The 13246-nt window shown below is 43.2% G+C and overlaps 1 protein-coding gene across 1 annotated transcript in view; it reads right to left on the bottom strand.

The window, feature by feature from the left end:
- Positions 1 to 13246, bottom strand: part of ITGAV (integrin subunit alpha V) — an 82119-nt gene that overhangs the window by 61650 nt on the left and 7223 nt on the right. Inside the window, exon 2 of the mRNA XM_024201142.3 lies at positions 8864 to 8991. Within this exon, the coding sequence (XP_024056910.1) occupies positions 8864 to 8991 (128 nt within the window). The remainder of the gene's footprint in view (positions 1 to 8863; positions 8992 to 13246) is intronic.

The raw sequence follows: 13246 nt of genomic DNA, 5'->3' as shown, positions 1-13246 counted from the left end.
CAAGCACAAGGATTACCCCAGGAACTGTATACAATAAAATCCTCTCCAAGATAGCACTACACAATGGGAAGTGTTTAACCCAGGTCACAGCAAAAGGGCTTTCCAGCAAGTGGGAAGACACGAAAAAGGGGGGCAATGACATCATGAGGGGTCCTCACTCTCCCTGCAACAACACACCTGGAAACACCTGAGGGACAAGAACTGAACTGTGGGAAGTCCCAAGCTAGAGGGATCTTTAGCCTGTGTATGAAAACCTGCCACTGGGAAAGCCATGGCAACTTGTGCCTTAAGAATCTGCCAGCCTGTTTATCACTCAGGGTGAGAATTTGCTAATTTATATCCTACCCATCTAGTGTGTTAAGCTCAGTTTGCGGGGTTTGCTTATTTACTAAGGTAATCTACTTTGATCTGTTTGCTATCCCATATAATCCACTTAAAATCTATCCTTCATAGTTAATAAACTTGTTGTTTTTCTAAACCAGTTTGTAAAACTCATAACTGGGGGCAAAAAGCTGTGCACATCTTCCTCCACATTGAGGGAGGGAGCGAATTTCATGAACTTATGCTGTACAGTTTTCTGTGCCGCGCAAGACAATCCCACGGGCCAGATTGAAAGCCCTGACGGGCCGGATCCAGCCCGCGGGCTGTAGTTTGCCCTTCCCTGGTTTAAGCAACAACATATCAAAATTGTTGAAAATACAGCAGCTGTCTGCCCACCAACACACAAGTGCACCACCCGTGTGCAAGAGATGGTTTGAGTCACATGAGAGTGAGGAGACATGCGATGTTATCAATCTTATCAATATGTGTTCTCTCTCTAGATAGTGTAAGTGGCTGTTGAAGGGGTGTGTGTTGCGGAGTGGTCTTGTACTTGGGGTTGCGGTGGGCTTGCCTTGGGGGGGTAGATTGCTGGTTTTCTTCTATTTCAAAAGTAGGCCATTCCCAGGCTAGGGTTACTGAGCGCTTACCACCAATTCCCAGCGGCAAAGCCTTTTCAGAGGGAACCACCAATGCAGAATTCTGGAAACTATTGATGAAGGTAACCTGGACCATATTTTCATTTTGACCTTGCTCTTCTTGCTTGTAAGTACAAAGAAACTGCAGTACTTATTCTGCAGGAAATAAAGAAGAGATAACTGCCCCACTGATTTACACCAATATATAGATATTCTCAGGCATGGAGTGGCTTTTAGGAGGATCAGTGATTACTTTAGAACAAGTGCCTTTCAGTCTCTCAAAGCAGTTTGAGTGGCAATTTTTAAAAAAAAAACCAGGTGGCACAATAGCATCTAGATATCTTCAACTCATGGGGAAGCACGTCCACTGTGTCAACCCTGAGGAGGGTATAGTGTGTGCTTTCCTCTGGGACCAGCTCCGTACAACCCTAGTACAACCACCAGGAAGCAGTTCCTACACAAAAGAGTTTCAAACTTGTCTAGCTACATCAGTGGCTAAAAACCCTAGTGTAGGCAAGGCTTCTACTGACTCCAGCCCTCAGGAGTTTAAAAAAGAGAGAGAGAATTCCTGTCTTTGACCCCAGAACCATTTAAGACCGAAATCTGCCTGTGTTATATACCACAGGCAGGAAAGCCATTAGTTAAGTTTCATATTACCTTCATAAAATGGAATTCTCACTGGATATGAACAATTAAATGAAGAATTTTGAAGAAGCCCACTTAATTAAATGTTAGTCCATGCACAGAGAGAATGCTAAGTTTTCCATTAACAAAACAGCCAAATACTCTTGGGAGTAATCTGTTTTACATTGCCATTTCCAAACAACACTCAGGAATTAGCATTTGTGCAACATATGAGAAATAAAGTAGTGATGGATGACCCTGCAAAGCTGTAGAGGTTCCACTCAGTTAACCACTCAAAATACACAGGGAGAAATATGTACATGATGTGAGACTCAGGTCATTCCCTCCCTAGCCCCCATCACATGCTGTGGATGAATTACAAGCCTTTTCCAGTTCCCTGCATACGGTCTTCTATTGAAGATTCACTCAGTAAATGACAATTGATTTTCCTTAGGAACATAAGGACGGTCATACTGGGTCAGACCAATGGTTCATCTAGCCCAGTATTCTGTCTTCCAACAGTTGCCAATGCCAGATGCTTCAAAGGGAATGCACAGAACAGGGCAACTATAGAGTGATCCGTCCCTTGTCATCCAGTCCCAGCGTCTGGTTCTCAGACAACGGGGTTGCATTCCTGCCCATCCTGGCTAATAGCCATTGATGGACCTATCCTCCATGAACTTACCTAATTCCTTTTTTGAACCCAGTTTACTTTTGGTCTTCACAGCATCCCTTAGCAACAAATTCCACAGATTGACTGTGTGTAGGGTGACCAGGTGTCCGGTTTTCGACCGAAATGCCTGGTCGAAAAGAGACCTTGCTCGAAAAGAGAAATGCTCCGGTCAGGCCGTTAAAAGTCCGCTTGGTGGTGCTGTGGAGCTAAGGCAGACTAGTCCGTATCTGTCCTGTCTCTGCGCTGCACCCCGGAAGTGGCCAGCAGGTCTGGCTCCTAGGCAGGGGGACCATAGGGCGCCACATGCTGCCCCCGCCCCGAGCACTGGCTCTGCACTCCCACTGGCCGCAGTTCCCCGCCATTGGGAACTGCGGGGGCAGTGCCTGCAGGGGAGAGCTGGGTGCAGAGCCGCCTGCCGCACATCCGCCTAGGAGCTGGACCTGCTGGCCACTCCCGGGGCGCAGCACAGAGTCAGGACAGGCAGGAAGCCTGGCTTCCCTGCTGCTGCACCGCTGACCAGGAGCCGCCAGAGATAAGCCCGCACCACAACCCTGAGAGTCCCCCCCCCCACCTGGACTCCCTCATCTCCAGCCCCACCTCAGAGCCTACACCCCCAGATGGAGTCCTCACCCCCCCTGCATCCCAACCCCTTGCCCCAGCCCAGAGCCCCCACCCCCACCCTGTACCCCTCTGACCCACTCCCCAACCTGAAGCCCCCTCCTGCACCCCAAGCCCTCTCCCCACCTCAAGGTCTGCACCCCCCAATGGAGCCCTAACCCCCTGTACCCCAACCTCCTGCCTCAACCTGCAGCCCCCTCCCACAGCCTGAACCCCTCATCCCCAGCCCCACCCCAGAGCCCGCACCCCCAGACAGAGCCCTCACCCCCTCCTGCACCCCAAACCCCTGCACCATCCCAGAACCCCCTCTGCCCCACCCCCCAGCCTGGAGCCCCCTCCTGCACCCCAAACCCATTCATCCCTGGCCCCATCCCAGAGCCTGCACCCCCAGCCAGAGTCCTCACTCCCTCCTGTCCCCCAAATCCCTGCTCCAGACCAGTGAAAGTGAGTGAGAGTGGGGGAGAGTGAGCCACCAAGGGACGGAGAATGTAATGAGTGGGGGGCAAGGCCTCGGGGACGGGGCGGGGATAGGGTGCTCGGTTTTGTGCAATTAGAAAGTTGGCAACCCTAACTGTGTGTTGTGTGAAGAAGTACTTCCTTATGTTTGTTTTAAAGCTGCTGCCTATTAATTTCATTGAGAGCCCCCTGGTTCTTATGTTAGACTCTAGGGCCTCCCCATAACTATTTTGACGATTCTTATAGGCCCTGCTTTGGAAGACTGCTTAAAAAGGTCATAGGAAGAGAAATATAGGAACAGAGAGTTCTGAGGAATATCTGTTTGCAAGTGGCTGAATAAAGGGACACAGTATGAAAGAGAATGAGAACCTCCAACACAAAAATAACCATTATGGGCAAGATGCTTAGTTTAACTTTCTCACAGACTTTATCACAAAAGGTTGTGTAACAGACTTACCTCCATTAGCAACCAAACTTCACATGTACTTTACAAAGTATCTGAATAGATTTCTGCTCTAAAGAAATCAAAATGCCATCCTTGTTCCTGCCATGTGCTTTTAAAAAAAAAGAAAATATGATTCTGCTTTGGCAATCTGAAATACTGGCCTGATAATGGCAGGGAACCAGCTACAGCATTACACACATTAAAAGAGATTGCATTGTTACAATGCATTGACTGCCCTGTTTTTTTGGAGTATAAACATACTTTTTAATCTCCCAGACACAATGTGACAAATACAGCATTTCCATAAACATCCAAATGAAATTTTAACAACTGAAAATGTATCTGAATAAAAATTCTCCTGAGCCATCATGATTCTCAACTATGAAATTCTTATCTTTAAGTTCCAGGAACCTAATGTGCCCATTACCTAAGGCAAAAATACAAATAAAACACTGCTTGTTTGCCTAGTAGTACATACCTTGATAAGTAGAGACATGCATTATAGTAGTGAGGCCTTTTCCTCTACTTTGCCTGGCATATGGGAAAGCCTATTGTAAATATTCAGAGCCTAAACTGATTCATTAATTGTGATCACCACAGAAGAGGCACATCTCCCTTTGCCACTTGCCCCTGAGGTTTTTCTACATCAAAGTGGGGGTTCTGTATCTAGCAGAAATCTTCAGCTAGCGTAGAAAGATCTATTCATTACAGAACTCTTAAAGATTGCTAGCAGTGTCCAAGACTGTACTTCAGCATAATCCAGAAAACATAAAGCTTATCAAAGACACAGAAATACAGACAAATTCTGCTCTCTTACACTGGTGTAAACACGAGCAGATTTTGTTCCACTATCAATATTTGAAACAAAATTCTTATCTGTTTTACTTAGACCAGCTTAAACCCCAATCCTGCAATTTGAGCGGCATAACACAGGTTCCAACTGAAGTCATTGAGAATCTGCACAGAGGTCCTGCGTGGAATGGATTGCAGGATCAGGGCCTATGATTATTCATATTGAAATTATTTTACTATCTAATATACTTTAGAGCATTCACAGTTTATGTTTTTGAATTACATTCAGCTTGGACATTGAAACCGTACTCACTCAATTCACAGGTTCATATCACTTAAGGCCAGAAAGGACCATCTGTATCCTGTATCAGAGGCCATCAAATTTCATCCATTTGCCCTTGCATTGAGCCCAATAACTTGTGTCTGGCTAAAGCATATATTTCTGCTTACAGCTCCAATTTAAATACAGCTTTACCTCTGCTGGCAGTTTACAATCAGTTTCACCTTTTTGATCTTGCGCACTAACCCAATGCAAATATAGCTACTGTACTGCAAGGGAATGTTTAAATAAAAGAAAAGTTTGCAATAAAAAAATATTTTTATAACCGGTTTTGAAAAAAAAGTAAATTTAAACTTGGGGCCCTAACTGCGTAGTGTCCTTTAAAGACAGCTACTTTAAATGTATAGAGGTGTCTGAGCATCCTGATTTAGACTATGAACATATTTCTCCTTATTCTGTTGACCAGATGCTAACTAACATCCAGTGGATGAAAATGAACTACAAGATTTGAAAGAACTATATTTAACTGAACTTTTAAAAATACAGCCTGCACAAACGGGGCTGGCATCCTGCTTTCCTTGACTAGCTAGTAATCTCTCTCTCTTATATAGCACTTTTCATCAGTAGAATTCTCAAAACTTTCTTCCTATACAGGAAATTTTACTCCATCATTTATTGGAGCCTACACTGATTTCTGTAATAGTGGCAAACTTATCAGTTTAGTTGTAAAAATGCTATAAAATTGTATTGAAATACATGTCAATAACATTTATCTACAGTGCTTAATGTCAAAAAGAAGTTTAATGACCAGAATATCCCCTATATTTCTTGGTATTTATAATGCATCTACTAACGATGATATTTAAAGCGGAAAAAAGAGATCCCCTAACAAAAAGTATGTTCATGTCTGAATTTGGTTATTCAAGGCCATTTGTACTACTAACTAAATCCAGAATACCAAATTTTCAAAAGAGATTACTGCAAGGAGGAGATGTACATAAGCAGTATTCTGGTCAACGAAGACATTTGTACAGCGGTCATTGACTTGATCGACAAGCCTCAACTATACTAAAACCAATCTTACTCTATCAAAAGGACCGTTCAGAACTCGACAGGGTGGTTTGCAAAAGTGTTATAATCAATGATTTAGAGTGAATATAAAACACAGGACACTTGAGAATCTGAGTTTCTAAAGCTCATGTCACATCAGAAGTGTCAGGTGTGTTAAACATTCAGATTCCTGGGTGTTCTGCTCTTAAGTCTTGTTGCCTGAATATGGCTTTGAGTACTAGTCCATCCCTTATTGGAGAGTCAGAGAATATTTTCGATATCAGGAGTACATTTGTAAGATTTATTTGCTTAAAATAGGTTTTAAATTAATCTTTCAGGACTAAACTAGGCAACCACATGATCATATTTAAGTTTTGCCCTCCCACAACCTACACTCTTTTACCACCTAACTTTGGACATGAGGGAAACGAGAAAAGGTTTCTTTGAGGCAAGGACCTGGGGTGAAATCCTGGCTCCACTGATGTCAATGGGAGCTTTGCCATTGACTTTGATGGTGTCAGGATTTCACCCTTGTTGTATTTGTGCTGTAAAGTACTTAGCATGCTTTAGAGCACTGTGAAATAAAAAGTCAGTCTTATTTCTAGATATATGTTAAGGAATATTTTGAAGAACAAATATGCGATAGACCATTATGATATCTAAAGCTACTGCCAACATTACTTTCCAGTCAAATCCAACCCCCCAATTTCATGACTCTTACCCTACCCTGTTCAGAAGGGGGGGAAAAAAACCCTAGTAACTTGAAAATAATAATTGTACACAGCTTTTATGTCCTAAGCAGTCTGACAAACTGGTAGCTGTGGACTGAAATTTTACAGCCAAAACAACTTTAAAACCATGGTTTGATCTCAATGAAGAAAGAGCCAAATCTTGATAGGAGTTTTATACACACTATGCAGAGTACAGCTTTCAACTATTTAGAAACTAATAAACAGAACAATTTCCAGTATCATGTGCAGATTTCAGAGACTTTGGTGAGATACCTAATGCAATAGAAAAATAGCATCTTTATTGTACTGTAGTTTAATTTACAAATTCTGAATAAGCATGACAACCTATCTAGACAAAACTCACATGTGCATACATGTACATAGATAGTACTGACAGACACACAGATGGATGGTGACCTGTAATGCTCTAAATCACCAGTGCTTCCTCAGGCCACATTAATATAGGTCTTGCTAATCCACGCTCATGACATGTAATGGTTTTTCCACATGCTGGCCTAAAACAAGCTGTGGGAAACAGGATTCAATACCCATGGGCTCAAGTGTAGGAACACGTGCAGTGGATTATCGCATAGCCTACTACAGCTGGTGGAAATCACTAAGTGTAACAGAGCGTAAAGACTGAATGGAATGATAACATTGCACAGTATAATACATCACCAATATTGTTTTCCATTTTAGTACAGTGCTGACATGGGTTAATTTCTCATTGCATACCTATTGAGAAATCCTGACAAAGATGTGAGGTAAGTATTGTGAAATGACTAGAGTTGTAAAAACCCCACTGATTTCTGTTCATGAAAACCTTTGCTTTTGTTTCAGTTTACACCCACAGGTTTCAGTTTGATGTTTTTGAATAACCTGAGTGGGAGGTGCACACATGTAAGTCAGGGCCGTATTTACCATGTAATGTCTTAGATATATTTCAGAATACAAAAGAGAAAGTATAAATGAATAACCAGGGCTGTAGTCAGGTTAAACAAAAAAAACTTAATTCACATAAGCTTCCAGCACACACCAAAAGCACTGAAATTCTCAATGAGAAAGAAGAGTAAGCCCTGACTAGTGAGTCAAACCAAGAGAACTTGCATTTAAACTAACTGGGATCACAACCCCTCATCTGAACAGTCCCATACTGTCAGACATTGCTTAGGCGCAGAATTTCTCTAATGCGGCCACCAGGGGCCTTTCGTGTGGCCATGACAGCCTCCTGGGCAAGTATTGGCCTCTCCCTCTCTCTCCCCGTTGCTCCTGGATGCACTGCCCTGCACCGCCTCTGGAGACAGGTGAGGCACAACACTGCAGAAGCAGTAAGTTCTTGACCAACCTTGGGGAGGGGATGGGCTTCAGCCCTGGGATGGTTGGGCAGCAGGCTCCAGCAGCGGGACTTCAGGAGCCTGGCTGCAGGGCTTCGGGTGCCCTCCAGCCCCTGGCTCTGGCCGCTAGCCCCTGGCTCCAGTCCCAGGCTCCCACCGCCATATGGCGGGAGCCAACCCCGAGTGTTGACCCCTGGTCCTGGCCACACGGCAGCAGGTTCCAGCCTCTGGCTTCAGCTGCACAGCCCCCAGCTCTGACCATGCAGCAGCAGGCACTGACCCCTGGCTCTTGCCATGCAAACCCCAACCCCCCAATCACACTGGCCCTCCACTGCCTTTCCCAGCCCCACAACCATCCCTCCATCGCCCCTGGCCCCCCGCTGCCTCCCCCTCCAGGGCTTAATTTGTCTTGGTGCTTGCTGAGAAAAGTGATGAACAAACATGCAAGTATCATTTTTCACCTGGGAAGCTGTGATAAATAATACTTGTTGTGAAAAGTAATATTTGTATGTTCTTTAATATCACTTTTCATAGCACACTTAGTAGCTAGCTGGGATAAGTGATACTAGAAGTAGGCTCTGATACTTCTAGTATCACTTATCCCAGCTTTCCAGCTAGCTACTAAGTGTGCTGTGAAAAGTGATATTAAAGAACATACAAATATTACTTTTCACAACATTATTTTTATTATTGAGTCCGCAAATAAAAACCTACATAAATAAATTACAATGATTTGGATGTGTTCATGTCCATAATGAACTTTAGGAAAAACAAATAAATAAGTATTTTAGGAAAAAAGTGTCAGTGTGACACTTGTGTTCACTTTGTTGTGAAAGCCCCCTGGCTTAGGGCATGGGAAACATTACAAGCTCCATCTACTTACAGCAAGTATATCACACTTTACCTGTGGAATCAAATATAACAGGCTGGCAGTTTTTGTTGGAATTCCAGTTACACTTGAGCACCTGGCCTCCTTCTACAATGTCAGGTTGCGTAGTGTTCGCTTTTGGAGCACCCACCAGAAGAAATATCCTGAAGTAAAAAAGAAAAACACAAATAGAAGGTTCAAGAGCACAGTCACTAATTAATAATAATAATGCTTAGCTCTTATATAGTGCTTTAAATGGTTATGTAACCATGGTTACAAGACACAAACTTAGAATTTGGATCCAAACTACTTCAAGATTCAGGGATGTTCGGATTAGGGGGTTTGTTTTGGATCCTGTGCTAATGCAGGTTAAAACAAAATTTTGACTAAAAACCAGACAGCTGAGAAAGTGTAAATAGAGATTCGTGTTTAAAACATTTCCTGACCAATTCAGATTTCAAACAGACATTTAGCTGGACAGCCTTTCCTTCCCTCTTGCATTATTCAATCTTGTGTGTGTGACAGAAAAGGATGTAGTGTACCCTGGTTAAAAAAACAACAACAAAAAAATAGTCTGGCATCACTTCTAGTTCATTTCATACCTAAAAGCAATTCAAGGTAGATAGTCAAAGGCCAACCTTGATAAAAATCTGGGATTTTTCATTTAAAAAATATTCTAACAGGTAAGTCAGCCTAGTAATAGCATTTTTTTTTTAATTAGTCCCTCCAAGAACCCCAGCTGATGTCAACCACACATTTGCATGTTTGGCATATGACTGAGTCTTTATTGAAACCCATCAAAAACTAACCCTTTTCTCTCTCACACCCATTCTAATTTTTAAAATCTTCATGTGTATTTAGATTTGCATTCTGCCCAGTGGCTGCTGTGACATAAGGCTGTGAGAACTTGCAGATTGCAAAAATCTACTTCTGTATATTCAGATTGGGAGTGAGAAAAAGAAAGAGAAACCAATTCAACTCAAGATTACTACATCTTTCAGAAACTCCGACAATTCCATTAACCATGCTTGACTAATCAGCACTTTCTTTAGGGTCTGAATCTGAAAAACAGTGTGGATAGAAAATAAGAGGCGGCAATTGATAAGCAGCCTATTGTATTATTTCCATTTTATACTGAATATTATGACACTGTTCCTCCCTTTAAAGCCACGGATAGCCATTTTGCTCAAATACATTTTAAAATGCAGACAATGGGTAAAAGTGTTACTACCAATGCAGAGAGGAATGCTTAATAAAACAGTTTGTCATAGAATCACAGAACCATAGGGTTAGAAAAGACCTCAAGGGACGTCTAGTCTAACCCCTTCCAAGATGGATGGTTTAGACACAACAAATCCTACAAGATAGATGGCTATCTAGCTTCCTTTTGAAAACCTTCAGTGAAGGAGCTTCCATGACCTCTCTAGGCAGTCTGTTCCATTGTCCTACTGTCCTTACAGTTAGGAAGTCGTCCCCCCCCAAGATTTAATCTAAATCTGCTATGCTGTAGTCTGAAATCATTGTCTCTCGTCCTGCCCTCTGTGGCAAGAGAGAACAACTTTTCTCCATTTTTTTATTGCAGCCTTTCAAATGTTTGAAGACCACTATTATGTAACCCACTTAATCGCCTCGTTTCAAAACTAAACATACCCAGTTCCTTCAGCCTTTGCTCATATGGCTTGCATTCCATCCCTTTGATCATCTTTGTCGCTCATGTCTGGATCCTTTCCAGTTTCTCTACATCCTTTCCAAATACTGGTGACCAAAATTGGACACAATACTTCAGCTGAGACCTAACCAGCACTAAGTAGAATGACTCGCATGCTATGTCTCTGTTAATGCAACCTAAAATTGCATTTGCTTTTTTTTGCAACTGTATCGCATTGCTGACTCATATTGAGGTTGTGATCCACCACAACTTCCAGATCCTTTTCAGCAGTGCTACTGCACAGCCAGTTAACTCCCATCCTGTATCTGTGCATTTGTTTTTTCTTCCCTAATCATCATCATCATCATCATCATCATGTTCCTATTAAACCTCTGGCGTTTAGGGCAGTGACGAAGCTACTCCACTCCTGTCTGTTTCTGGCAAGCCTTTCAATGGTTCCCCAGCTGTGCCCCAGGTTTTTCAGCTCGGCTTCCACAGTTCTTTGCCACGTTGTTTTCGAGCAGCCTCATTTTCACTTGCCTTCAGGTGTCCATCTTATTGTTATTCTGGTGATGGAATCAGTTTCCATCCGAAGCACATGACCAATCCACCTCCAACGCCTCCTGGCAGTGATGGTGCTCAGATCCTCTTGGCTGCACTGTGTCAATAGATCTTGGTTTGAGATTGTTCTGGGCCAAAAGATATGGAGAATTTTTCTGAGGCAGTTGTATGGAATGAAGACAGTTTGGACAGGTCATACTTTCTCATTCCCCAGCATTCTGCACTATAAAGTAGTGCTGAAAGTACGCCGCTCTGATAAATCTTGAGTTTGGTTTTGGTGTTGTATTTTGATGATTTCCAGACTGTATTTAAGATCCTGAAGGTGTTTCTGGCTTTATTGATTTTGTTCCAGATGTCCTGGCTTGTTCCACCATCCTGGCTGATGGTGCTGTTGTGAATGTTTCTACATTAGCGAGAATATAATCCTCTATCCGTGTTGGTGATGGTGAGGCAATATTAAAGGTCATGATATCTGTCTTATTGCAGTTGATTTTCAGTCCAATTTGCTGGCTGAATGCGTTGAGCCGAGTTGTTTTCTCTTGAATATGGTGTTAGGTATGTGATAGTACAGTGACATCATATGTGAAGTCCAGGTCTTTAAGGGATGAGAAGAGTGTCCATTTAATGCCTCTTGGCATGTCTTCTGTTGTACGCTGCATTACCCAGTCGATGACAATGTTGAAGAGGATTTCAGACATGACACACCCCTGACGTACTCCTGTTTTGACTTCAAAATTGAGCTCACTGTGATCAACACTGGATGTAAAGCTGTCCTCTGGTGTCCGTCCCTAAGTGTAGCACCTTAAATTTGTCTTTGTTGAATTTCATTTTGTTATCTATAGCCCAGTTCTCCAATTTATCAAGATCCCTTTGAATTTTAGCTCTATCCTCCAAAGTGTTTGCAACCCCCCGAGCTTTGTGTCATTTGCAAATTTGATCAGTATACTCTCTAGGCATACACTCAGGTCATTAATAAAGATGTTAAATAACACCAGACCTAGAACAGATTCCTGTGGAACCCCACCTGAGACCTCCCTCCAGTCTGACATCATTCCATTGATGGTTCCTCATGGGGGATTGTGTCAAAAGCCTTGCTAAAGTCCAAGTATATTAGGTCCACGGCATTCTCCCTACCCACCAAACCATTTACTCTGTCAAGGAAGGAAATCAAGCTGGTTTGGCATGATCTGTTCTTAGTAAACCCATGCTGGCTGCTAGTGATTACCCCTTCATCCTCCAGGTATTCCCAAATTGTATGTTTTATACATTGCTCTAGTAGCTTACCAGGTATCAAGGTCATGCTGACTGGTCTATACTTCCCTGGCTTCTCCTTTTTAAAGATGGGCACTACGTTAGCCCTTCTCCAGTCTTCCAGAATCTCTCCTGTCATCTATGAGTTTGCAAATATTATTGCCAGTGACGCTGAGATTTCTTCACCTAATGCCTTCAGCACCCGAGGGTGAATATCATCAGGCCCTGGTGACTTGAATTCATTCAAATTAGACAGAACATATCTGATGTGTTCTTCATTTATCCTGATCTGCATCCCTTCCCCTTTACTGTCTATGGTAACTTCACTAGTCATCCGGTCACATATTATTTTTGTGAGAAGACTGAAGGAAAGTAGGCATTGAGCAGCTCTGCCTTCCTATCATTTATGTCAAATTTGTATTTATTTGTCAAAGCCAGAGACTCCAGCCAGTAGGGGCAGAAGCAGCCAAAGCAGGGCCTGCTGCACTGGTAGGAGGAGGCAAAATGGGGCAAACTGGGACAACCCCTCCTTCCACGCCCCCTGGACACAGAACTGTGCAGGGGAGACCACCCAAACACAATGAGGACCCTAGGACCCAGGAAACGTCACCTCCCTCCTTATCTGTTCATGTGAGCTCCATATTCAGACAACCTTCAACAGTTCTGAGTGGACTTTTTCTGCCCTATGCTGATTGGCTGTTTTCTCCAGCCCTCCCCTGCCCTCACAGCGTATGTCTACACATGGATAAAAGACCTGTGGTATAGCCATGGCTAGCCTAGGTCAGCTGACTTGGGCTTGTGGGGCTCAGGATGAAGGGCTAAAAATCACTGTGTAGATATTTGGGCTTGGGCTGGAGCCCAAGCTCTGGGACCCTTCATCCTTACAGGTCCCTGCTCTGTACCCTTCATCCCTCTTCTCTTCCCTTTCCATTTACCTCACCCCCTCCTAACTAAAGCAA

Source organism: Terrapene carolina, unplaced genomic scaffold (genome assembly GCF_002925995.2).
Source record: "Terrapene carolina triunguis isolate 2854851 unplaced genomic scaffold, T_m_triunguis-2.0 Scaffold62, whole genome shotgun sequence".
In the NCBI taxonomy this organism is placed as follows: domain Eukaryota; kingdom Metazoa; phylum Chordata; order Testudines; family Emydidae; genus Terrapene; species Terrapene triunguis.
The sequence above is the reverse complement of the archived record's forward strand: the minus strand, read 5'-3'. Positions and strand labels throughout refer to the sequence as shown.